Source organism: Atta colombica, unplaced genomic scaffold (genome assembly GCF_001594045.1).
Source record: "Atta colombica isolate Treedump-2 unplaced genomic scaffold, Acol1.0 scaffold76, whole genome shotgun sequence".
NCBI lineage: Eukaryota > Metazoa > Arthropoda > Insecta > Hymenoptera > Formicidae > Atta > Atta colombica.
In genome coordinates, this window is record NW_017259568.1 from 311918 (window position 1) to 338694 (window position 26777).

The 26777-nt window shown below is 29.5% G+C and overlaps 3 protein-coding genes across 4 annotated transcripts in view; 2 read left to right on the plus strand and 1 right to left on the minus strand.

Annotated features, from left to right (window-relative positions):
• LOC108692520 (lipase 3-like) overlaps window positions 1-10581 on the plus strand; it is a gene marked incomplete at its 3' end in the record, with an annotated part of 18546 nt that extends 7965 nt beyond the window's left edge. Inside the window, exons 4-9 of the mRNA XM_018200815.1 lie at window positions 628-742; window positions 2954-3197; window positions 3376-3534; window positions 3768-3852; window positions 10053-10195; window positions 10441-10581. Coding sequence (XP_018056304.1) covers window positions 628-742; window positions 2954-3197; window positions 3376-3534; window positions 3768-3852; window positions 10053-10195; window positions 10441-10581 — 887 coding nt within the window. The remainder of the gene's footprint in view (window positions 1-627; window positions 743-2953; window positions 3198-3375; window positions 3535-3767; window positions 3853-10052; window positions 10196-10440) is intronic.
• LOC108692521 (desumoylating isopeptidase 2) lies at window positions 3794-15651 on the minus strand. 2 transcript variants are annotated; one of them, XR_001931988.1, is made up of 7 exons: window positions 15511-15651; window positions 14752-14921; window positions 14474-14546; window positions 14282-14375; window positions 14061-14202; window positions 13649-13983; window positions 3794-3810 (listed from the first exon to the last, which is right to left on the minus strand). XR_001931988.1 is itself a non-coding variant. In XM_018200816.1 (6 exons), the coding sequence occupies exons 2-6, from the start codon at window positions 14875-14877 to the stop codon at window positions 13807-13809; spliced, it is 612 nt and encodes a 203-aa protein (XP_018056305.1). In that variant the 5' UTR covers window positions 14878-14921; window positions 15511-15651; the 3' UTR covers window positions 13402-13806. The 2 variants fall into 2 exon arrangements, 1 of the variants encoding a protein (XP_018056305.1); XM_018200816.1 differs by lacking the exon at window positions 3794-3810 and having other exon boundaries at window positions 13402-13983.
• A 5474-nt stretch (window positions 15652-21125) lies between these two features.
• LOC108692529 (NADH-ubiquinone oxidoreductase subunit 8) lies at window positions 21126-22909 on the plus strand. The gene is made up of 4 exons (XM_018200829.1): window positions 21126-21397; window positions 21786-22047; window positions 22346-22538; window positions 22640-22909. Exons 1-4 carry the CDS (start codon window positions 21355-21357, stop codon window positions 22769-22771), a joined length of 630 nt encoding a protein of 209 aa, XP_018056318.1. The 5' UTR covers window positions 21126-21354; the 3' UTR covers window positions 22772-22909.
• The last annotated feature ends 3868 nt before the right edge of the window (window positions 22910-26777 follow it).

The following is a 26777-nucleotide window of genomic DNA, read 5'->3' on the forward strand; positions in this document are numbered from 1 at the left end:
GTGTGTGTGTATGTCAATCATCAATTACAGACGTTTCGACGATAAAATTTGATCATCTTCAATGTGTCGATAACTTCTTATGATCGAAACGTCTGTAATTGGTGGATTAACTTATATATAATATTTGATAACACAAATACAATGTGTTTGGCTCTCATTGGCGTCATAAACCTTTTTTTAAAATTTAATTTAAATTTTGATTATTTTTTACGAGGATATTATATATATTATTTTGAATTAACAAAATATCACAAAATATCACTTTTTTTCCAACTCAACAGAATGTGAAGTTTAGTCATTAAAGCATGGCATATTAAGGTTTTACAAGTCTTAAAATATAATGATATTTCTAATGTTTAGAAAAATTGATTTTTAGAAAAATTATGAGAAATATTATGTTTAGCAGATTTTTACGTACAAAATACTTCTTATGAAAATTCTTTCACGGAAATTCTATCACGGAAACTATGAGCGTACAACCTTAAAAAAAAATAAAATTGTTCGTAATTTTATCAGCTTTCTTTTTGATAAGGTCCTCAATTTTGATAAAATACATATTTATATTTTGTTGAATTTAGCACATCTTACATATATAGTGTATTAATTTATTATTATCTTATGTTGTAGCATTCTTATTGGCAGATCAAGGATATGATGTATGGCTTGGAAATATGAGAGGAAACTCTTACTGTAGATCGCATGTGAATATGACGACATACGATCCCAAATTCTGGCAGTATAGGTAAAACATTACAATGAAAATTATTTTGAAAAAACATTATTTGAAGGATAATTTTAAAAAATTCATCAAAGTAGAAAAATAGAATGCCAAGAACTGCGTGCAAGAATAAAGTACTCTTAATATTGCTGAGGAATTTTAACCCAGGAAAATTAAATGTTTTTTTGCGTTTTGGAGGCAAAATTGTCATAAAAGATTTGTTTGTGAGAAGTTGTTCGAAATTATATAACATAATAAAAATCTCTGAGTTCAGCGGACTTGACGGTTAGGACTTTCCAGTTCCAAAAAATTGCTCAATAATATGTGTCATTTTTTTTAAATATCTCAGAAAGTATTCATTTTAACGAAATAAAGTCAAAAAGAAAGTTAATAAAATTACGAACAATTTCATTTTTTTTTTCTTTAAAGTCGTACGATCAATAGTTTCCGCGATAGAATTTTTTAAAGAATGTTTTTCATAAGAAGTATTTTGTATGTAAAAATAGCTAGATCCAAAATATTTACGAAAAACATGTGAAAAATTTCATTTTCGAAATAACCAAAAATACATTCTTTAAATTTCGTAAAGTGAAATCTCTTTAAAAGATTTAGCAGATTGTTCAGCAGATTTTTACGTACAAAATAATTTTTATGAAAATTCTTTAAAAAATTCTATCACGGAAACTATGAGCGTACAACCTTAAAAAAAAATAAAATTGTTCGTTGTTAATTTTATCAGCTTTCTTTTTGATAAGGTCCTCAATTTTGATAAAATGAATATTTTTTGGGATATTTTTGAAAAACTGCATTTTTTATCAGCTTTTTGAAACTGACAAGTTTTCTAAGTTCGCTGTCAGAATTTTAGGCTGCTTTCGGAGAGCTATTTATGTCACTCTCTCTTCATCGTCTATTACATAAAACAAGGATAATATTACATAAATGGCACCTTCCTGGAATGCATCCGTATGTTGTATAACATGTCATTTCAAACAAATTTCTTTTATGGCAAATTTGTTTTGCCTCCAAAAAATCTAATTTTCCTGGACTAATTTGAAGATTATACTGACTAGCTAAGCTAATACAATTCAGATATACAATATTGTCGACAAAGGCTGCGTTCCACTTAACGCTCGCAATGCTCGCGAGCATTGTTTGTCTTTGTTTAATATTCGATAAACGACAAGGATGAAATGATTCCACGAATGATGTGAACGTTAAGTGGACACAGCCATAGAAACATTATAAACTCGATTTATGAACAAAAACAGCACAAAGGGTCGAGAGAAAAGTACAGTGCCCTTAATATCATTATGCTGAGGATTCTGAAGGTTGTGCTATTTCGTGCTAGGCTAGTACAACTGAGATATGCTATATTTTATGCTATATTTTATTTAAGTAATTGATTCGAATGTAAATGTTAGTTTTATTCAGATTTATCAAAAATTTTTTGTCATAACTTCTGTTATTATTATTATTTAAATGTAATGTTTTAGCACAATGTGAGCACAATTCAATACAATTTTTAAAATATTAATTTTAACTTCATATAGGCGGTTTAAATACTATCTAAAAATGAATGATTTTATATGTACTAAGCATTATAGTAATCGTTACTTCTAATGAATAGAATATATTTATCAAGTAATACGAAGTCAGAAATTTCTAAAGGAATGTGCAATATAGATATCATTATATGAAATTAAAGAAAAATATTTACAATACGTTCTTTGAACATTAAGAGAATACTGACGTGATGAGAATTGTAGTGCACTAAAAATCTTCGAACTGGTTTCATGGATTATACAATTTTTTTCAAGTAATGCACATGCAATGCAGTCTTTTCTTTACATACATATGAACTATAAATCTTTTATAATAAGCAAATGTGTTAACCTCCTGTACGAGCGAAATAACTGAAATTTTTAATTTTTTTCGATGTTCTGTGAAATTGATTGCATCGCAGTTTTTATGCGTATTTTAATAATTCTATAAAAGCAAAATTTTGCATTTCGCAAAGCCAATTCGAAGATTTTTAGTGCATTGTAATTCCTATCACATCAGTATCTCCTTAAAATTTGCATAATATATTCTCTTACCCGATTTTTATCAAGATTATAAATTTTTTATCACTCTCTTTTTCACTGTAAATTAATTATGTGCATTTCTTAAAGAGGAGGAGAGGAGAAAGCAAATATTTTTTGTAAAATATATTATCATAATTATTATTATTTTCAGCTTTCACGAGGTTGGAACAAAAGATCTGCCAGCTATGTTCAATTACATTTTTAATTATACAGATCAAAAAAATTTATATTATATCGGTCATTCAATGGGGACTACTTCATTATTTAGTCTTCTGTCAACAAAACCAGAATACAATATAAAAATAAAAATGGCTATTTGTCTGGCTCCAGTTGCTTTTTGGATGAAAGTGACACCTACATTTGACAGAATTCTTAACAGTTTTCCAATAGTAAAGGTAAATGCCAAAACTTGTGACTTTTTATTGCAAGCAGTAATGTTTAAAATAATGAAAATTAAATAATTATTTATTTTTATTATCTAATGTGCTAATATTATGCTTAGCTATTATGAGCTATTATAAATATTATGTTAATTATTATAATATTCTTGAATGTTTCTTTTATATGTTCCAGGAAGTTCTAAGAGAACGTGAAATATATGATATTTTACCACAATCTTTAACGACTGTTACAGTAGCAAGATTATTGTGTAATGATAATGCAATGACTCAATTTATTTGCATCACTATATTGTTTTTTATTGTTGGTCGTGATCCAACACAACTCAATACTGTAAGTTTTATTACATAATATAAACATCAAACATAAAACAAATATAATGTGGATAACGTATGCGTATAAATACCTTTTATTATATTATATAAATTTTCTAACTTTTTATAGTTATATAAATTTATACTGTGAGAGAAAGATGAGAAATCACTTCACTATTCACTTCTCCTGTCCTTTTCCTCTTATTAATTATTGTATGACATTTTCATCCGTATGAATTATTTCTGTTATAGACAGCTCTGCCAGATATACTTTCCTATTTTCCAGCTGGTACTTCTGTACAAACATTAGGACATTATTATCAAAATGCTCATATGAGTGAGTATTTCCTTTCGTATAAAATAATATTTTAATATATAATGAAACAATAAAAATTTCCATTGCTTTTTCATCATTTAAAGTAGTTCATCATTTAAAGATATCATTGAAAAATCTAAATTAATTTATAATTTATAATTTATAATTGCACACACCACACACACACACACACACACACACACACACACGCGCGCGCGCGCGCGCGCGCGCACAGTATATACATACAGTATATATACATACGTATACATATACAAGGTGTTCTAATAACTATTTATAGCATCTAAAATATCTTCGAATCTACAAAATCTAGAGGAAAATTTGTAACAACAAAATTGCACGATATGAAGAAGTACAGCATATAGTGATAATTTTTATCCCGGATGGAAGCGCGTTTCAGAGATTTCAAGGTCAACTTTATTTCTTTTAATGAAATTATATGAATTCTTTTACTTAATATGATTCCTCTAATTATTCCTCCGTATAAAAATATTAAGGTAAAGTATCAAAAAATCAATAGTTTACAAGATATTTTATACTTTATTCTGGCACATATTGACATAAATGTTAAATAACTTGTAAATTAATAATTTTTGGACAATCGCGCACGCGCGTACTTTAATACTTTTGAATAGAGAAATGAGATGAATCAATTGGTGTACAGAAAATACATTATTTATTTAAAAAATCCATTTTGCTATAGCCATATTTTTTAAAGCAGTTATGTGTTTTCTCCACCAATTGATTCATCTTATTATTCTGTGCATAAAAGTGTATTAGGTACAGTTGCCGAAAAAGTAATAGTTAACGAGATATTTTATGTTTTATTATGTCAAAATGTGTCAAAATAAAGTGTGAAATATTTCGTAAACTATTGATTTTTTTATATTCTTATCTTAATATTTTTATATGCAGAATAATGTATTAGAGAAATCTTATTACGTAACAAAAAATCACATAATTCCATTCTATTTTTGACGTTGTTAAGTGAATAATGATCTCTGTATTTTGAGATTATTTGAAGTAAGAATAAATTAAGAGAACATTTATACAAATGTTCTCTTAATTTATTCTTCAAATGCATTGATGTAGCTCTGATATGACATATTTATATATTAAATGCAAAAAGTGGAGATGACCTTCGTCTTTTTTTGAAGAATCGTCTCTTTTTCTCCACCTAGAAAAAAAAATGTGACCAAAATACATCCTTCTCGAAACCGTTCCACTTTGAAATATTTTTTATATCATCAAAAATAAGAAATATTCAAGATGTTCGATTTGAATAGACTACTGTATGTATTATGTGCGTGCGTGCGTGCGTGCGTGCGTGCGTGCGTGCGTGCGTGTGCGTGCGTGTGCGCGTGTGTGTGTGTGTGTGTGTGTGTGAGAGAGAGAGAGAGAGAGAGAGAGAGAGAGAGAGAGAAAGAGAATAAAGTCCCGAACCTGTGAATATCTCGAAAACTAACCATTTCCGAAAGAAATATTTCCTACAAAAAATTGTAAGATTTTAAAAGATCTATTTACTGATCTGATCAGTCTGATCTTGAGCATCGTCAAAGTCATGTCAAGGTCACAATGATTTTTTTAAATGAAAACACCCTTCGTTTAAAACCAGAATCTAATAGCTGATGTCAAAAGCTTTTCAAAACACTACAATAAAGTTGTTTTTCGTAAAATATTTTTCGAGTTACAAGGCTTGAAAGTTAAAAGTTACATTATTAGTAGTACCGCCAGCATTAGCATTCCCCCCTCTTTCTAAAAATCTCTTGAATGTTGTTCAGGATCATGTCCTGAATTTGTCAAGATTAAAACCATTGGAGATATCTCTTATTTTCATTTTTACGTAAAAATGAATTTTTAGTGCAAAAATGAAAATAAGGGAGATAAGAGGAACAACATCCAATGACTTTAATCTTGACAAATATTATCTAGGACATAATCCCTGAACAACATTCAAGAAATTTTAACCGTCGGTTGGACACCTTGGGTAATGCCACAATATATATAGTAGCGCAACTCTATCGGCACTTTTGATATTAGTGTTGGCCAAATGGAGTGCGCATGCATGAAAGTAGTTTCCTAATAACATCATCTGAATTTCTTTCTCAGTTGCTCTTTATTTTTCCGCTTTCTCTTTCTCTTTCTGGATCATTTGTACGTACATCCAAAAACGTCGACTTTTCCCACGGAAATTTTCACAAATTAAAAAAATGACCACTTTTCTACATTAATCCTAGTCCATGCGCGATTAACGACACGACTAAACCTTCATTTATTAAATTTGACGTAAAGACAAAATAATCTGAATTTTTTGAAATTTTAAAAAGTAACTGGGGGAAAGAATCAAAAGCCTTGGATGTACATACATCAAATCTTTTTTATATATATAATCTAAATATAATAAAACTAAAAGAAATAGATTCGTAATTGCAATGCAAATAAAAAAAATACAAAATACCAGATATGTAAATATGAAACCGGAATTTATCAATAGATGGCCATAGCCATCTGTCAATGTAGTTGCCGTCAGATGGCGCCATTGACGCCATTTCCTTGTTCTGACAACTGACAAAGATTTTCAACTCACAACAATACAAATTTCATACAACAGTTTCATACAACAGTATAGTTTGTAATAGCGTTGAACATGTCGAATTTTGTGCCTGGAAACTACGGACAGCATTGATTTTCTGTTACCATTTGAAAAAAACTGCTGCAGAATCGTATCGAATGCTTGTCGAAGCTTACGGTGAGCATGCTCTTGGTAAATCACAGTGCTTTGAATGGTTTAAAAAATTCAAAAATGGCGATTTTGACGTGAGAAATGAAGAACGTGGAAAACCGAAAAAGTTTGAAGACAGCGAATTGCAAGCATTGTTGGATGAGGATGATGCTCAAACTCAACAACAACTCGCGGATCAATTGAATGTGACACGAGAAGCCGTCTCCATACGTTTGAAATCCATGGGAAAGATCCAGAAGATGGGAAAATGGGTTCCACATGAACTGAATGAAAGACAGCAGGAAAACCAAAAAAACCACTTGCGAAATGCTGCTCGCCAGGTACAAAAGAAAGTCATTTCTCTATCGAATTGTGACTGGCAAAGAAAAGTGGATATATTTTGAGAATCCTAAGCGTAAAAGATCATGGATAACTCCAGGCGAACCATCGACATCGACTGCAAGGCCAAATCGCTATGGACGGAAGACAATGCTCTGTGTTTGGTGGGATCAGAAAGGTGTGATCTATTATGAGCTGCTAAAACCTGCGGCGAAACCATTAATACTGAACGCTACCGACAACAAATGATCAATTTGAAACTTTGTGTAAAAAACGACCGGAATATCAAAAAAGGCAACACAAAGTGATTTTGCTTCACATTTGATAATGCATCATCACACACAGCAACTGGTCAAGGAAATGATTGAGGCATTTGGTTGGGAAATACTGTCAAACAGGTGGAAAAAATAGCTACCGATGGGCAATACCTCGAATAAAATATTTTTTATCATTTTCATGCAATAAACGTGTATTTTCTATAAAAAAATTCCGATTTCATATTTACATACCTAGTAAGAAAATATAAAATTATATAAATGTTGTATGATACAAATATTATATTGTAAAAATATTTTAATTGACGACGATGCTTGTTTTCCTGCTAGATCATTTGCGTTTTAGTACCCAGCAAACGAGAATGGATTGAAATGAATTGAAATGGATTTAGATCTTCAAAAATATTGATTCACGGATGTTAAAATAAATGCTTTTCATGCATTTTTATTCATTTATAGGAATTGCATGAAACATATCTCTGCCTTTCAATCTTAAAATAATATTAGTTTTTTCTGTGCACTATACACACATTGTGAATACTGTTCAATTCAAAATTTTGAATAGAAAATGCATTTTTTAATCCAATTGCATCCAATTGAATCCAAAAAAGTATTCGCTATTTAAAATACGCATTCGAATAGAAAAAAATTTCAATCCATTTTAATTCATTCTCGTTTATTGGATAAATTATTAGAATTGCATCACACAGAAAGCAGATTTTCTACCCAACAAACGAAAATGGATTGAAATAGATTAAAATGGATTCAGATTTTCAGAAATACGGATTCATGAATGTTAAAATGAATCCTATTCAATCCTGAATGCATTTTTATTTATTTATAGCATAAAGTATATCTTAATGCCTTTCAATCCAAAAATAATAGTAACATTTTCTGTGCATCATTTCAGAAATTATGAATAGAAAATACGGTTTTTTTTTTAATTCAGTTAAATTCAAAAATAATATCAGCAATTTCTGTGCCACGTGAATACTGCTCAATTCAATATTCCGAATATGAAATGCAGTTTTTCAATCTAATTGAATAAAAAAAGTTTTATTAAAAATGGACCATAAATACTACTTAAATTATTTAAAATTATAAGTAGAAAATTTTTTATTTTAATCTAACTAAGTTCAAAAAAATTGTAAGAATAATTGAGAATATGTTCATTTGTTTCCTTTTGATTAGAAATAAAATGAATGGCTAATGTGGAGACTCGCAAATCGAACACAGCTCGAATATTAGATTAATCATGGCGCGCCAAGCGAGATTATTTAATACTTATCCAATGTTGTCTCATAATAATGTAAGTTATTTATACTTTATTATATCTGTTGATGACATTTTTATTATACAATTTCGTTACTAGTTTAGCTGGTTGTAATTAAAGTAGAGAGAATGAATAACACATTTACCAATTGAAGAAGTGGTGTAACGGGTAACGTAGAAGATTCATAATCTAGAGTTTGAATCCCTAAGATGCGCTTTTTAATACCGATTTGAAGTAGTTTCTTTCAGGTATAATTATTGTAAATAATTGTCTTAGGAATAAAATTTGTAATCCTTGAAGACGAATGTTTTTTTTTTCGAATATTAAACTTTCGAATATTAAAGTGTCAGCTCGGATTCAATCCATTTCAATCCATTCAATCCATTTTCATGGATTTAAAGTACGCATTAAAAAAATTTTAATTCATTTTAATCCATTCTCGTAGCTAAAACGAAAGCAATCCAGAAATTATACATATCACTCGCAGTATTTAAGCGAAACTAACGAAATTGGAGTGTTGCAGGTATGTGTGTATATGTGTGTGTATATATACGTAAATATTACGCGCGCGCGTGTGTGTGTGTGTGTGTGTGTGTGTATGATTTCAGATTTCAGTTAATGGTTCACCTCTCATTGCCTCTCATTGTTATTATTTTCGATTTTATTGCTGATAGGCTTTGTAATAGCAATTGTAATAATAATAAATAGTATATTATATATAATAATATATAATAATTGTAATAATAATAGCTCACGTCTAATCATTTGCAAACTCTATCTATCCCAGCAAACGAGAACGGATTAAAATGGATTGAAATTTTTTTCTATGCGTATTTTAAATAGCGAATATTTTTTTTGGATTTAATTGGATTCAATTGGATTCAATTAAATTCAATTGAATGCAATTGAAAAACTGCATTTCTTATTCAAAATTTTGAATTGAACAATATTCACAATTGTGTTTGTGGGCAGAAAAAGCTAATATTATTTTTAGATTGAAAGGCATAGAGATATGCTCCATGCAATTCCTATAAATGAATAAAAATGCATTCAAGATTGAAAAGTATTCATTTTAACATTCATGAATCAATATTTCTGAAAATCTGAATCTATTTCAATTCATTTCAATCCATTCTCGTTTGCTGGATAGATTATCTTTAATAGTATCTCGTCGGTGATAATGCTAATATCGGCAATGCTGTAACTTTCAAGTCTTATATATAACTCGCAAAGTATTTAATGAAAAAAATATTTTATTGTAATGTTTTGAAAAGATCTCAAGATAAGCTAAGAATATGCAATGAAAAATTGAGGATTCCATTTAAAAAATTAAAAATGACCTTGCCCTGACCTTGACAACGCGAATTAAGGTCAAACCAATAATACCATCTTATGTTCTCCTTGAAGTCATAAAATTTTTATCTGAAACACTTCGATTAAACATTTCTGAGATATTTGAGTGGATCTTTTAAAATGGGACACTCTGTATATACATATACATTTAATCCTCTTTTTACAAATGTATTTTTAAGATTTGAATACATATGCAGATACATATTTTTACGATTATATTTTATGATATCGATTGTTACAGATGATTTTCGAAGCTATGATTATGGAACAGCTGAAAATTATAAACGGTATAAACAGAAAACACCTCCAAGGTATGATCTCGAAAAGATTATTGCTCCGATGATTTTATTTTACGCGGCAAACGATATGGTTGTCACAAAACAGGTAAAAATTTAGTTTTTAATCGTTTAATTTTTATTCATAAAATGGTAAAATTTTTTATATGAATATAACGAAATGATCATCACGTAATTGTTAACAATATAAAGAATCTAATTGAATGTAAAATAAAAGGAACATAAGTAAAAAGGAAAACAGTTGATTTATATAGATAATTTATTTTCTGTTTTTAATATGTTTAAATTATCTCATTATTAATACTGTTCTTTCATTACATTTTTGATTTTCAGAATGTGTTTGAACTTGACAAACGCTTACCAAATGTTTTTCTAATCGAAAAAGTCCCATATGAATTCTTTAATCATGCAGATTACATATGGGCAATCAATGGAAAAACTCTTTTATACGATCGTATATTAGAATTAATACAGAAATTTTATACTAAAGTATATCCATAAAATGAATTTAATTAACGAATGTAAATTAAGTGGAGAAAAATTCTAATTTCTCTTCTATATAATTTGAAATACTGACGAAGAAAATTGCTAGAAAAATTTGTGTGTGTGTGTGTGTGTGTGTGTGTACACACACATTTTTTTAATTTGCATGAAATTTGTCAATATAAAATTATTGTTAGACACTACTGTGTGATAAGATCAAAATAAGAATAGAACGTTTAACATTGAATTAATATTAATTTAAATCATAAATGATTAAATGATATGTAGATTATACATATATTTAAAGGTGCATATCCCAATTTTAAATCACTATCTAATTTTGTTAGATGAAATCATAAATCAGTACTATTTTTGACGTGAATTAAGCGAATAATAATCTCTATATTCTGAGATTATTTCAAGGAAGAATAAAGAGAATATTTATTCAAATAATGCATAGGTGTTGCTCCAATTTGATTCTGATATCTTTATACAGGATAGCCAAAAGTCTTGGACACCTAAATATCTCATAAGCGATACATTTTAGAAAAAAATATTTCTTACAAAAGTTCTAAGACTTAAAAAAAACGCATTCAATGATAGTAGTTATTTAAACTAGGATGGTTGTCAAAGTCAAATCAAGATCAACATGAATTTTTAATATCCTGAATAACATTTATTAAGATCAAGGTCACATTGGAAATTGTTTTTCTTATTTTCATTTTTACATAAAAATTTTCAGTGCAAAAATGAAAATAAGAGAAACAATCTCCAGTGACCTTGATCTTAAAAAATGTTATTTAGAACATGAACCTGAACAATATTCAAGAGATTTTAACCATCGATTGGACACTTTGCATAATGCTAATATCGGCGGTATTGTAACTTTCAAGTCTTATAACTCGCAAAGTATTTAATGAAAATGAATTTAATTATAGTGTTTTGGAAAGCTCTCAATATAAGCTACAAGAATATATGTAATGAAAAAGGAAGGGTTCCATTAAAAAAATTCATGTTAATCTTCACCTGACTTTGCTATCCTAGGTCAAATAATTACTATCGTTGAATGCGTTTTTAAGCCTTACAATTTTTGTTGAAGAAACATTTTTTTCTAAAATGCATCATTTATGAGATATTTGGGATTATATCCAGATTTTTTTTATTTGGGTATATCCAAAATGTGTATAAATATTAAATGTATGATTACAAATACTTATTTTTACTTAATTATTACAAATATATGTTTACAAATTATACAATGAATACTACAAATCCCAAGAAAAAAAGAAGTCATCTTTTTTAACTATAACAATCCTAATTAATTATATAAATATGTGTGTATGGTTAAATAAGAAATGAAATAAAGATATATTTTCGCAAAGAGAAGAGATATTTTCATTACATAAGATATATGAAAAGCTATCCATCTGCATCGCAAAATATCGTTAAATTTATCACTTTTTCATCTATCACTATAACCTCTGCATTGAATTATAAATGGAGATTGAATTGTAATTCGACATGTAATTTTTTGCTTTGAACGTATGCTACAATTCGATAGAATTGGACCAGAAATCTTAAATTTATCAAAATTACATGTTAAATTATTGATATTTAGATATGCTCATCTAAAAAGATGTCCCTTTGTTTAGAAAATTTATAAAATAAATAACTTAAATTTGTACGATATCTAAATCCAATTTTGTAGAAAAAAAATTGGAATTTTTCTTTAATATATATACAAAGGATATACAGTTCATCATATTTTTACAACCAATATTACATATTTTTTAATTAAAGAAATTTTCTCAAATTAAAATTCTATTAAAATAAGATATCAACTAATTAAAATTTAATTTATTATCTATTTGTGAGCTTTCAAAATTTGATACATTATTTTTATATTTTTATTAATAAAAATTAATTTTAAATTAATAAAAAAATTTCCTCTTTCTTATTATTCATTAGTTAATTTATTTCGACATATTTTGTATAAATTAAAATCAGAAAGTTTATTTATTCGACAAAAAGTATATATTTATTATTTAGAGTTTCATTAAAGATATTTGTTCGTGTATCTCAGAAATTAATTATATTCGAGTTTGTATATATTTAATCTATCGAAAAAGAGCAATTTCTCTATTTTTAATTTATTTCTCAATTTTTATTTATTCAATGATTTAATGCATATATGTAGAATATAGAAATGCCACGCGTACACAATCAATCCCTAGAGTAATAAACCAAGAGATAATATAATGAGATAATATAATGAGTTCTTTATGATAAGCCATTACCTAAGCTTTAAATCTTAAGTCACAAACACAGTAGATATAGTAAGTCTTAAGCCTTAAGAAATTGATCAATTATAGTGGATTATTCCTTTCACATTCAACTATGAATGATCAATTTCTTAAAGTTTAATCTATTGTGTTTTGCAGGCTAAGGCTTAAATATTGGCTTATTGTAGAAAGCTCATAACAGAAGGTGCAAGAGATAAAATTAATATTTTATATACGAAAAAGTTCAGCTAATTAAAAATAATATATAGTGTGTTAACTGTATTAAGATTTACGTGGAAGTTTATTTACGTATCTCTGTGTAAGTACGAGTATGTGCGTGTACGCGTTTAAGTTAATTATAGAAATTAATAATTCATAAAATATTCAAATCATTTGCATACAATATATCTTATATATAATGTATATTTATCTGACTTATGTGCATGCATTATATCTTAAAACATACTGCTTTACGGTTTTACAAGCATAAGAAATAAGAATCTTTATAAAAAAATTATTTCAATATACACATCTTGCTAATATAACAAGTTCTTTTTTGTCGGCAAATGAGTTTTTTCTGCTCATTATGGTTTAAATTTTTATGCGTAATTATCTATTCATTATGTAACTATCATATCTTGACTGTATTATTTAACAAAGAACACATGCGACCATGTGGATCGCCATCTTAGGAAACAACATGCTGCAGCAAAGGCAATTTTTTTCAGTACTAATTATCAGCAGTCGCATTCAAGTGTACAATATCAAATTTGTACCTTGTCTTGACGGTTCAGTTTCTCAGGTTTCTCAAGTTTTCAAATCTTGGCAATATAATCAGTCCTAATTAACATTTCTTTTCACAATGTTTAATTATCTAAAATGTATAACTTCTACGGCATTTTAGACCGTGCATTTCAATAGTGTTAGCCAAATGTTACAACGAAGTATCCGATGGTGGTGTACTTTCGTGATGACTAATTTGACTTAAAGAATGTTGTAAAGCATCAGGCGTTAACCATTCTTTTGGCAAACAACGTTGGAGAAATGGTACACATGAACTAAAATAAGCCAGACGATTTACCCAACCAGGTATTTCTTGTCCACATAGAATCTAAAATACATTGTATTAAGTTCCATTGTACTTTCTATGTAATTTGCTTATTGATATTATTAAAGAAAGCACCATACCAATGTGAATTGACTGCTGAAGTGATTACAGTTTTTATTCATCAGATGATAACGGTCTCCTCTAAAATCTTTGCCTAATTCTGCAATAATTCTTGAAACATCTTCTTCCGTAAAATCTGTATATCCAATGTGAACAGACTGTCTATAAAAGAATCACATTGATTTTTCATGATACTTGAGAGAATATATATGCTTGATTTATATTTATATAAAAACTTTACCTGTATCTAAACTGTTCGCCTAGTTCGTCAGCTACTCTTGGAGTAATTTCAAAAATGCCGCTTTTTGGTTGAGCATGACCACCATATGCATATTCTACAGCAGAAATATATCTAATATATATCTAATATTGTCAAATTTTTGTTTTTTCGTAATTGTACATATTCGTTTTTTCTCAAATATATAATACATACCTGTTCCATATATTTCTACTCCAGAATGAAATACACCGAGACCAATAGATGTAGTGTATTCATTTATCCAATACTATATATAACAGGACATATAATAAATTTAATCAAATGTAAAAACAGTGCCTGATTATATATTCCTTTTATGAATAGAATAGTTTGGCTCTTGTAGAAAACTGATTAATCATAAATAAATTTATAAAAATTATCTAATAATATTAGATGAAATGATTCATAATAATATTCATTTTACTTACAATACATTGAAAGCAGTAACTTACCATATCATAAACATTAAGAATGATTGGCTCACGTGCCATTTTTGGGATCAATTCCTCACTATCTTGTGGATAACCCAAACAACTGGGGAAGGAGAGATTACAGTTAAGGCCAGACGAAAACATCATTGGAAACTTTATTAATCCGCAGATTAAGTTGACTATTAATAAACCTAACAAATAAAGATACAATTTTATTTTTCCACAGTCTCTATATCAGAGAAAAATATAATTAATTGCTGTATGACAATTGGTTTAAGAAGGTAAATAATATAAAAATATAAGTTATAAGTTATATAAAAATGATAAAAAATTGATTCTTAAATCATTCTCTACATGTGTTGGAAATGTTATACAATACTACATACAATATTTTTACAAATGTATAACAATACTAAGGATACGAGGATTATCGCCAATCCATTATCAATGCTAATGTTTTGTAAACCTTGCTGTATTCACTTTATCAGCACAAGGAGTACACTGATACTGAATATCAATGTGTTCCTCATCCTGATGAAATAAGAGACCAAGTTCATACAACATTGACATTAGCAATGGATCATAACTCACAAATCCTTTGGTACCCCTGATGAAAATATCTGTGAAAGCCTCAAAGATAATATAAAGGATAATAATGTATATACATATACATAGTAGCTCTCTTTTAACTTTTTACTAACAAATTCTTTGGATAATTTGGAGTTGTTTTCATTAACAATGACAGTATATACAGATAAATATCAAGCAAAATGATAATACCTTATAACATAAAACTCGACACTAGCACAATGCTTCGTGTTTAATTGCTAGATACATCCATTCTTGTAAGACTATGTTTTACTATTTACGTGTTTGAATGTTTTTTTCTTTCTTTCTTTCTCTCTCTCTCTCTCTCTCTCTCTCTCTCTTTTTCTCTCCTTCTCTTTCTCTCTTGATTTTTTAATATCAAACAAGTTGTCTTTACATTAAATATGGCACATCATTCTGATATCATATACAGTCATCTTTACAACTGTAACATATAAAGTTGATTCACTCCATGTTCAAAATTCGAAAATTTTCTTCGAATAACAAAGGACACACTTTACAAAAAAATCAGATATCACTGCATTTGAGCGACTATCTGCTTTAATCACGTTTCAATACAAATAAGATTAACATAAATAAAGAATATGTTATTCGCCAACTGACATCCCATTAAATTCTTTGAAGTAATGGACAGCAAATTTGCAAAGTTGTTATATAGATAGGTAATTTGTATACTATAGTATGAGATTAATATCAGCATTGATCAACATAGACTGCTGTCAAAAATTTTGCAAACGATTCTCTAGCAATAATTTTTCTCAGAAATAGATGAATGTTACTTTTCGCAGCTGCTTCTCGCTTGGTCTCTTGTATCCTCAACAGAGAATGTATTCATGTGTTTGTCAATCCGCGTCATCTATCGAAATACTTACAAATCTCTCTGCTTATAAGCATCTAGTTATATTTCCCATATCATATATTTTACACTAGCGACGACACGCATGGGTGCGTTCGGAGACACTATTCGCGTTATGGATGCAAACACTACCAACGCTGTTCTTGGAGTGCGATTGTATTAGCAAGCTCTATGAACGATCCTAGCGTAGTGTTGGTAGCATTTAAACCAGAGAGATATATATTCGTCGAGATTAAGTTAATGTAGGGGTATCAGTATAACCAATAGAGACACTCAGCGAAAAAATGCGTATTCGCGCAGCTTTTGTTTTTCGGCCGGATCCAATGAAATGCAAGATGACAAGAACGTACATATTATATTACACAGATTCCAAATATCCGTAGCAAAAGAAGATAATTTAAGACATAAATATGGATAAAAAATGGATAAAAAATGGATAAAAAATGGATAAAAAAAGAAAAGTTACGTGCAGTATTAAACAATGCAGTAATAATAGTAAAAACATAATGCACTTTTTTTCGTTATCCCAAAGATAAGGTAAGTTTTTATAATTTATAAAAAGTAAGTAGTTTATGCTAGATTAACTTAAACATAATCAAATGTAATTTTGTGAAAAAAGATAATATTTTTATATTGATTATGTTTACATCATGTTTTATATTGATTATGTTGGCATCCTTAATTATGTTTTTTAGAGCAAAGTAATGGATCATCGCAAGGGGTATTATATCCTCTTTCGATCCTGGATTTTTCAAATGTTAATATGGCGGATACTTATATGACTGCGACGCAAAGATCAAAGGTGCCGACACAGAGTGTCCTACTGGTTATACTGTGAGAGGGGATTCTGTTTTCTTTTCAATCACCAAACTTTTCTCTATAATTAAAATTTTCAAGATTTTGTAAAATACTTGTAACGTAAATTTTTTATTTTCTCGTAGTGAATAACAGAATGCAACCTCAATTGCAATCTCTATGATAGCTGGCCGCTAGGCCGGAGTGAACAATATAAACTAGATCAAAAAATTAATAGTTACACTAAATAAATTAATCAGATAAAAGGAAGAACCCTTGAGCATCCGTTGTCGATTTCAAAAGAAGAAGCATATCTATGTCTAATAAGGATCTTAAGCAGCAGAAAAGTCATTAGATTATAAAGTATCGCAATTGATTTCAGAAATGTTGCGTAAAAATGGTCGAAGCACATAGTACATAATTTGAAGTACACCAAGGTCCACATTGGATCAATTGGGTGCAGCTAACTTAACCGTACATTTTCGAAACATTTTCAAGCGTCAATCTCGAGGTTAAAGGTGCAAATTCATCAATATTATGTTGATATTAACACAATAAAAATCTCTTCAAGATTTTTTTCTTTCAGTTTATCATAGTTTAGCATCGTGTTGTTAAAGTTAATAATTGCCAAGTTGTTGTGCGTTTAAGTGCAAAAATAGTACTGTAAAAGGTTATAGGTTATTTGGCGTGCCAAAAGACGAACGAAGAAGAAAAGAATGAGCCGAATTAATTTGCCTCGTTTATTTCGGCCGAATAATCTCTCTCTTAAAAATGCTCAATCTCATGCGATGATCACACGTGTGATGTGTATACCTTTCGTATACCTGAACAGTTCAATCTCATGCGATGATCACACGTGTGATGTGTATACCTTTCGTATACCTGAACAGTTCTGAACTGTACTTACATGTATCCTTTATGCACTTTCATGCACAAAACTTCTACGACAAATAAATCCGTATCAAACTAAAGAGCATAAATTGAGCATCGTACATATTCTTTTGTTCATAAATAAACTAATTATAACTAAAAACATTGATTTACATATTTGACGGTTTCATTTTCCCAAATAAAGCACGTAATATAAATGCATAAATTCGAAATGGAATTGCGTTTCGCATGAAAATGGATGCGAGTTTGCGGTACTTTATAGATCTAGTGTCTTTACAACAGAATACTCTGCCGCGCTATACCGTAATAGTAACTTTTTTCCGTATACGGGAATTAAAAATTGCTAGTAAGATATTTCTGATTTTCATATTTATAATGAAATCAAATACATAAGTTGAACTTTGTAGAAACTTTGAAAAGTTAAAGATGATACACAAGCAAGAATTACGTTCACTCCAGTCTAGTGGCAAACCATCAGTAGAGATTAAAATTGAGATTGCATTCATTATGATAAAATTTGAAATTCATACATTACATACGTATGTTTACTCTACGATTTTTTAAGAGAGAAAAATTTGGTGCCACTCGAGAACAAAATCCTCTCAAACATTAATCTAACTTTGGGTATGATCAACGCGATATTGCAAATGCTTTGAAGCGTTTTTTAATTGGTCAGTTTGTAAAATTCTTTTTTCTAATTGTCCATCAAACATTTCAAAGCATTTGCAGCGAGACTTTGACCACAGCCTTTGACAAATGTTAAACGCTACCAATGCTACGTTAAGTTCATTCACGGATCTATAAACGCTACCTCGGAAGGAATAGCGTTAATAGCACGCAGTAACGTAACACGCTACCATTAATGACGTAATGATCGTGTTTGTTAGCGCTATCTGCAGTCCCGTGAACAGTTTGTAGCGCTAAATAGCGCGAATAGCGTCTCCCTAAACGCACCCATAGCGATTATGTTTGCCTCGCGTATGTAGAAACCCTATAGTGTTATGGCTGCAGCACAGACTCTTGCATAACGCATAGTGCATAAGGGAATCAACCAATCGAAATTCTTCTTTGTCATGGAATGGGAGGAAAGGAAAGATTCTGATTAGTTGATTCGTTTATGCATTATGCGTTATGCGTTATGCAAAAGTCTATGCTGCGGCCTTTAAGCAGGGAGCACAAACTCTTGCATAACGCATAACATGTAATGCATGAGAAAATCCAATCAAAGTCCTTTTCTTTCCTTTCTATGAAATAAAGGACTCTGATTGATTGATTTTCTTATGCCTCATGTTTTATGCGTTATCGCTTCGGGAAGGGAGCACAGACTTTTGAATAACAGATAAAACATGAGGCATAAGAAAATCAACCAATCAGTATCCTTTATTTTATGGAATGGAAATAAATAAAGGACTTTGATTGGTTCATTTTCTTATGTATTATGCGTTATGCATTATGCAAGAGTCTGTGCTCCCCTCTTGAAGCGATAATATAAAACATGCATTTACCCTAACAGCACAAAATCAACTTTAAGTCGACTCTGAGTCGACTATACATACTATAACATGTGTTATGTATAACACATAAGACATAAAAAATCCACTAAATCTAGTATACATTATAGATCTTTTATCAAATCTATTAATGTTCTTTAGTCATTGCCTTCTTTTTTCTATATCTGTTGGCAAGCGATGCATTGATTTTTCTTTTTTAAAAAATTGGTCCACAATAAGTCATCTTGTATTCTCAAATAAATTGCATGTCAATAGTACTTTTATATGTAATAATTAATAAACTGTCATAAACGTTGCTTTTAGATTAGAGAGTAAATAATATTATATGTGCTTTATTCTTTTAAAATATGTAATAAGCACTAATAAGAATATCCTCATCATTTTTTATTCGACATTTTGAGGGCTAGAGACTCTGGTATTCTAGAGACTCTAGCTGGAAACAGTAAATAGCTGATACATTGATAATATACACAGGTATGCAACTTTTGCCTCAATTTAACGGACCAATCACCAACCGTTATCCTATTGACCATATTCTTATGAATGATGTTTTTAGCTCGACTGAGTTTTGCACCAACTTAGGTTGAAGTAGTTTGTGCTCTCCTATTGGTAGAGCGTGTAACGTCAACCAATAGCGAAGCTATTTTCCAACTCAAGGTGCAAATCCGGTTGGACCGAAAACGCTATAAGACCGGGTTTACATCTTGACAGAAAAACGGAAAGCGGAAAAGTGGAAGACAATCAGAACTCGCGGAAAAACAGAAGTAGACAAGCGAAATGTACTACTGCGAGTTCCGGCTTAATGCCCGTATTCATACACTCGTATTCATAGTCAAGCCTTATATTTAAGGCTTTCTTAAATTTATCTTTAGATGCTCAACAGCCAATGAAATAATTCGTAGAGTATTTGATACCTTAAATACAAGGTCTGATTATGAATACGGGCAATAGGATAATTGTTTGCCAACAACGTACACAGGTAACACAGTGTAACACAGGTAACACAGGTAACACACTGTGTTTTACACAAAGTGTTTGAACTATAACACAGAGTTACACTGCTCGACACAGTAAAAAACTAAATACGAGCATGTCGATATTACCAACTTTTCAAAAAGTTATTTAATAGCTGTACGTATTTTGCAATAAAATTCAAAAATCGTCAATTCTGAAAAAATTATAACTTAAGTCTAAATAAAAATCATAAATCTATTATTGATACGCTAAATATAATTGTAAGAATAGAATAGAAGACTGCAATGCATTCTAGTTACACTATGAAACTAAACTGCGTTCTAATAAATACACAGTGGAATACAATCTCTGTGTCCTAGGAAAATAGCCCTAGTCAGACCTTGCACTTAAGGCTTCCTTAAATTTATCTTTAGATGGTCAGTAACCAATGAAATAATTCGTAGAGTATCTGAAGATAAATTTAAGGAAGCCTTAGATATAAAGCCTGACTATGAATACAGGTATAAGTCTGCGGCATGCGATACTTGCTTTCTTGCTGGATTGCTAGCTTGCTAGATTAGAATCTTGTTATTGTATTGGTTGCTGTCAATATTGCAGTCGATTTGGACGCTCACGCGCTTTAAGCGCTTGTAATCATCATTCTGTCTTTATCGTTTATTAGACATAAAATAAGAATAGAAGTATTGAAAACGTCCAAATCGATCGCAGCCAGAAAGTAGGTCTGTTCTTTTTAGCTAAAGTTCTTTATCTTTTCTCTTTTTTTCTCCAACGTAGAGAAAAGGATGAAAAATGAACCGTGCAAGAAGTTCAACTAAAACGAACAGGTCTTGTGATTATTGCACTAGTATATATACATACGTATATACGCAATTTATCACAGTTTATCAGCTGATTTTGTTAGCGAATATTGATGGATATTTCCTAAGAAAATTTGTTGACGAAGCGTGAATGATCAATCTTATCAACTTTTAAAAAATTTGAGTGATCATGGTGGGCCCTTTACAGATAATTGCACGAACCGGAAAAATCGGTATGATATTCAGATGAATTTTGTGATGAAGCTGATCTTGATTGTTCTTCCATTCTTTCTTTTTCTTTTCTCATTTTGAATGTTTTCTGTTTAGTGATACAAATCAATATAAACCTCTATCTTTTTTGGCATTCAGTGAATAATAAACGACTTATTTTGATTTATATTGACTTAAAGCATTCTTTGTGTCTCTTGTATGTAATGTAATTTATTTTAATTACTACATCAGTTAATCTTGGACAAAGCATAATTTTTTATGTCTTCTTATTTATTTCTTTAATATGCATAATTAGATTGTCAATTTATCATCAAAATCATTCAATTTATAATAAAGAGGATTTCTTAATATCTTCAATAATGATAATTTTAAGAATTATAAATGTTTTAGCACTAGGAGGATTCCTTAAGATTGTTCCAAATGGTGTAAACATATGTTTGAGTCGAAGTAAATATTACTATGTAAACAAAGAAAAAGATAAAACCTGGCCAGATATTATGGAAGCAGCAACTACACATATGTTTTTTCTTGAAATTATTCGAGGAATGGGAATTGCTGTGTCTCAGATATTTAGGGAACCAGCAACGATAAATTATCCTTTTGAAAAAGGACCTTTAAGTCCTAGATTTAGAGGAGAACATGCATTAAGGAGGTACGTATAGATATATAAACCAAAAGTATATATTGTAAATATATATATATATATATATGTATACAAAATAAATATATACATGTATACAAAATAAATATTTTGACAATTTAATATGATTTATATGTGATAATAATTAATAAAATATAACTTATAGCTAATGAAATATATAACTTATTTTTAAGACATTTGTGGTCTAGTGTTGATGTTATGATGAAGAAAAGAAAAATAATTAAATAGATTTTTCCAAATAGAAAATATTTAAACGTTCAATTTATTGAATTTTTTGAGGATTCTTCAGGTATCCTTCTGGGGAAGAAAGATGTATTGCTTGTAAATTATGTGAAGCAATATGTCCTGCGCAAGCTATTACAATTGAAGCAGAAGAAAGAGCAGATGGATCTCGACGGACTACAAGATATGATATTGATATGTCGAAATGTATTTATTGTGGCTTTTGTCAGGAAGCTTGTCCAGTAGATGCTATTGTTGAGGTAGATGCTATTGTTAATAAAGAAGCAGAATTATTGAAAAAAGTAATATATATATAATAAGGATGGGATTATTTTATATTAATAAGTGAATTATTTCACAGGGTCCCAACTTCGAATTTTCAACCGAAACTCATGAAGAAATGCTGTACAACAAGGAAAAGCTTTTAAATAATGGAGATAAGTGGGAATCCGAAATTGCTAGTAATATTTATGCTGATCATTTGTATCGTTAAACATTGTATTACAACGTAGTCTTAATGATTAAGTAAAAATGTGTGGAATTAAATATCAAAGAAAATTCCCTACTGCTAGACACATGAATATATGATATGTTTAAATAAATCAAATAAAAAAGATATATATAGTTGGCATATTAGCAATTATACAGTTTTAGCTATCAAAAATCAATAAAATTAGGTTTATTTAAATGTATTTTTGCATGGAACGAAAAAATTTGGCAGAAATAAATGTTGCTCTGCCCTGAGAACTGGATAGTGATCGTGTAACTTTTTCCCCAGGGTGGAAATGCCTGAAAAGTAAAAATTTTTTATATGTGTATTTTTGTACATGCATATACATATAAAAATTTCATGTTTTAGACAAAAAGTTACATGATCGATACCCTGAGATATTATTCGTTAAAATTGAAGACAATGGCTATTTTCAGCAAAAAAAGCAACTGTGCAACTGTTGTGAAATTTGTGAATATGATTGATTTATATATTTAGATCCAATGAGAAACTAAAGTCAATCGTATTAAAGACACAGTTGCACAGTTTTACACAGTTGCAAAACTGCTTTTTCTGCTGAACGCAGTCTATGTACTTATTCAATAGCTGGATTCTCTAAATGTTTTATCGATGCTTGTCCATAAACGTTTAGAGAATCTCGCAAGAGAAGAATCGAAACAAGTGTGAGTGTTATTAGGATCTGAAATCATGGTGGAAGTGTTAACATGGTATGTGCAGTTGGACGATGGTTCTCTAATAGCGTTTTCTACTAGGAAAACTAGTGCAGCACTAGCGCCATCCTAGATTTAGAAAATTGCACTAGTATAGTAAGGGGCTCCGTACAATAAAAAAAACAGAGAATAAGAATTTTAACCTATCTGAAACTGTGTATTCCACAGAACATGATTTTTGATAGGTTGAACTTCTTAAAGGCTCCGCACAATAAAAGAAACAGAGAACTGAGAATAAGAATTTCAACCTATTAGAAATCATGTATTATGGAATACGCAGTTTCTGATAAGTTGAAATTCTTATTCTCTGTTAATTCTGTTCTCTATTCTTTATTTCTTTTATTGTGTGGAACCCCTAACTATTGCACATTGTATGAACGATGAGCGACGAGTGCAATCCAATAAAAGCTCTGTTTTTTTCTCGTTTGTCGTTGACAAGTGCGTTTGGTCAATTCCAATGGACTAATCATCGATTAAAGTTAATTGGAGTTGATCGAGGTGACTATTAATGCCTACTATACATTGGATGCGATGAACGATAAGTTACGAATATCTAATAAGAGTTCTGCTTTGCATCGTCACGTGAAAAGAAGCAGAGCTTTTATTGGGTATTTTGACTATGAATACCTTTGATCGCAATTCTAATCGATACGAAAATGCATTACAAAAATTTATACGACTATAATATATTGATGTAGTAGTATGTGGTGAAGTCAGTGGCCTAATTTCCACCGAGCTATTTGTTTGCTTGGTGTGGTAACACAAATCAAGCTTAGTTTCTTTATAAGAAGGAATCTGTAAAATCATCTGTTTTATCGGTAGGACTTATACATATACAATTTACGTGTTACTGGCCTAGTTTCTACCTACCGTTCGACTGTAACAGAGGAATACTCGACTGTAGTTGGTTGGTTCTTACATTCTAATCCGGATTAAACCCTCGGTGGAAACTAGACCAGTGACACGTAAATTGTATGTGTATAAGTTCTATCGATAAAACAGACGACTTTACAGATTCCTGGAGCCTTCTATAAAGAAATTAAGCTTGACTTGTGCTACCACCAAACAAACAAATAGCAAAACAGTTATTAATATTAATTTTTTTATCGACATTTTCAAAAGATAAGTTATTTTTCTTTATTATTGTTACAATTTATTCAAAATTTGATTGTAATAAATTAAATTGTTTGAATGAGAATTAATGTTTTTTCGGTTTATGTAAATGTTAATAAAATAACAAAATAATTTCATAAAACACAAATTAATCATTATAAAAAACTTGTAATACCAGTCAATCTATTTTACAACAATTAATATTCGTTGAAAATTCAATTCTTATAAAAAATAACATTTTAAGATACAATCGATATTTTGATTAGAACTAACGAAAGTTATTTCTTATTCAATTTCACGTTGAAAAATTATTAATGATTGTATACTGTAAAACCATTGCATTGATACTTTATGTAAAAGAGTACAAAAGACATATTATGCAATCTCAATGCCGTTCGTGCTGAAAAATCATGCAACAACAGAAAACAGCGCCATTTCCTTTGAATTTCTGCAACACCGCTACCGACACCGACTTAAATATGTATTACGTAAGCGCTATCGTTATGCGTAATTACAGTCGCTTTCGATAGTAACATATTTCCGCTACCTGTTATGGCTTGCCTACCACTCATGTTTTCGTTAACCAGAACAATGTTTATTGTTTTAGTTATCAAACAATATTTAACCCTTAATACACATTTTAGTTTTGGCCACTCTTACTATACATATGTTTGGTCATTCATGTTTTGAATTAATTTTTATGACTTTTAAAAGTATATAAAAATTATTAAACGATTTTTATATTATATTTTGACATCTTTAGAAAGTATTTGTAAAGTTGCAGCTTTATAACAAATTGTATATAAATTGTTACAACTAAATATAGTTAACAAAATGAGAAAAATGCACTTTCTCGTACAAAAATGACAAAACAAAAATGTTTAAAGGAAAAATATGTTTCAATATCTTAAATTTTATATTCTAAACTATAAAAGAAAAAATAGTTCAAGTGTCGAAAACGACTATCCAAAAAATTTAGTAATCTGAAAATATTTTTTTAATATGCATGAATTGAAAATATATTGCATTTACATTTTAAACAATGTATTTTATTATTGCTATTGTGTTAAAAAACTTATAATTTATTAGAAAAATGTTCTTTGAAACATTATAAACAACATAATATTGTATAATATTACAGACAACATATAACACAAGAGTGCCAAAAATCATCGTGTTTATTAAGAGCTAACATGTTGTTCCTTAAGAGTTAATAAGGTTAAATTTTTTTTTTTTAATAATTCGCGAAATATTCTCGCAAACGAGAACATTAGTTGAAAATAAAGAAAAAATGTACACTCTATACACACGATCATGGGTCATTTGATCAGAGATGAACTTCGGAGTTATTCTGGTTAAAGGATACGTACGAATTGAGGTCGACAATGCACAAAACTTGTTCTCTGGATGCCAAACTTTTTTTTAGGAATAGAAAAGAGACCGATATTTGACCAGGTGCTCTTAATATTTCAAAGAAAAAAAAGCACAAGACACGAATGACCCAAAATATGTATTAAGGGTTCATTTTCACACAATTCAAATCATTATATATTTCAATGATTAAAATGAATAATCTATTCAAAAATGTATTTTCTCAGAATAAATATTATAGTTTAATGATAATTGTGTAATATTGAAAATATCACAATTATATTCACAATTAAAAATATTCTATAAACTGCATTTCTATAAACTGCAATCAGCTACGTATAAATATTTAAGAATAGGGACGACATGCATATTGTGTCATGATAATTAAGATGAAAACGCTATGCTACATTACTGATAATGAATTGAAACTCTCGCTGAGATATATTAGGTGTAGTAAAACGAAATCCATTATTTTTGCATGAAATTGAATGGAAAAATAATGGATTTTTTTTTATTACACCTAATATAATGTCGAATTCGGCTACAAGTCTTATGATATGGGATTCAGGTGCATATGTACGCATACATGCCGCGTGATATGCATTCCCGCATGTATGCGCGCCGAATAAAGAAAGTGTCCGCGATTTTCTATACATCACATACGTTTATATAGGGTGATCTAAAAATGATAATATAATATGCGAAAAGATTATTTTAGTTGGGATTTGAAATTGACTTCTTCTCAACAATAATTTGATTTTATAAATTCTCTCACAAATTATTTTATATCATAT

Coding starts and splice junctions, on each gene's coding strand:
- LOC108692521 (XM_018200816.1), bottom strand. CDS start 14,877: ATGATGTTTTCGTCTGGCCTTAACTGTAATCTCTCCTTCCCCAGTTGT. Junction 14,547..14,751: donor TTCTTAATGTTTATGATATG/GTAAGTTACTGC, acceptor TGTTATATATAG/TATTGGATAAATGAATACAC. Junction 14,203..14,281: donor GGCGAACAGTTTAGATACAG/GTAAAGTTTTTA, acceptor ATTCTTTTATAG/ACAGTCTGTTCACATTGGAT.
- LOC108692529 (XM_018200829.1), top strand. CDS start 21,355: ATGGTGGGCCCTTTACAGATAATTGCACGAACCGGAAAAATCG. Junction 21,398..21,785: donor TGCACGAACCGGAAAAATCG/GTATGATATTCA, acceptor TAAATGTTTTAG/CACTAGGAGGATTCCTTAAG. Junction 22,048..22,345: donor GGAGAACATGCATTAAGGAG/GTACGTATAGAT, acceptor AGGATTCTTCAG/GTATCCTTCTGGGGAAGAAA.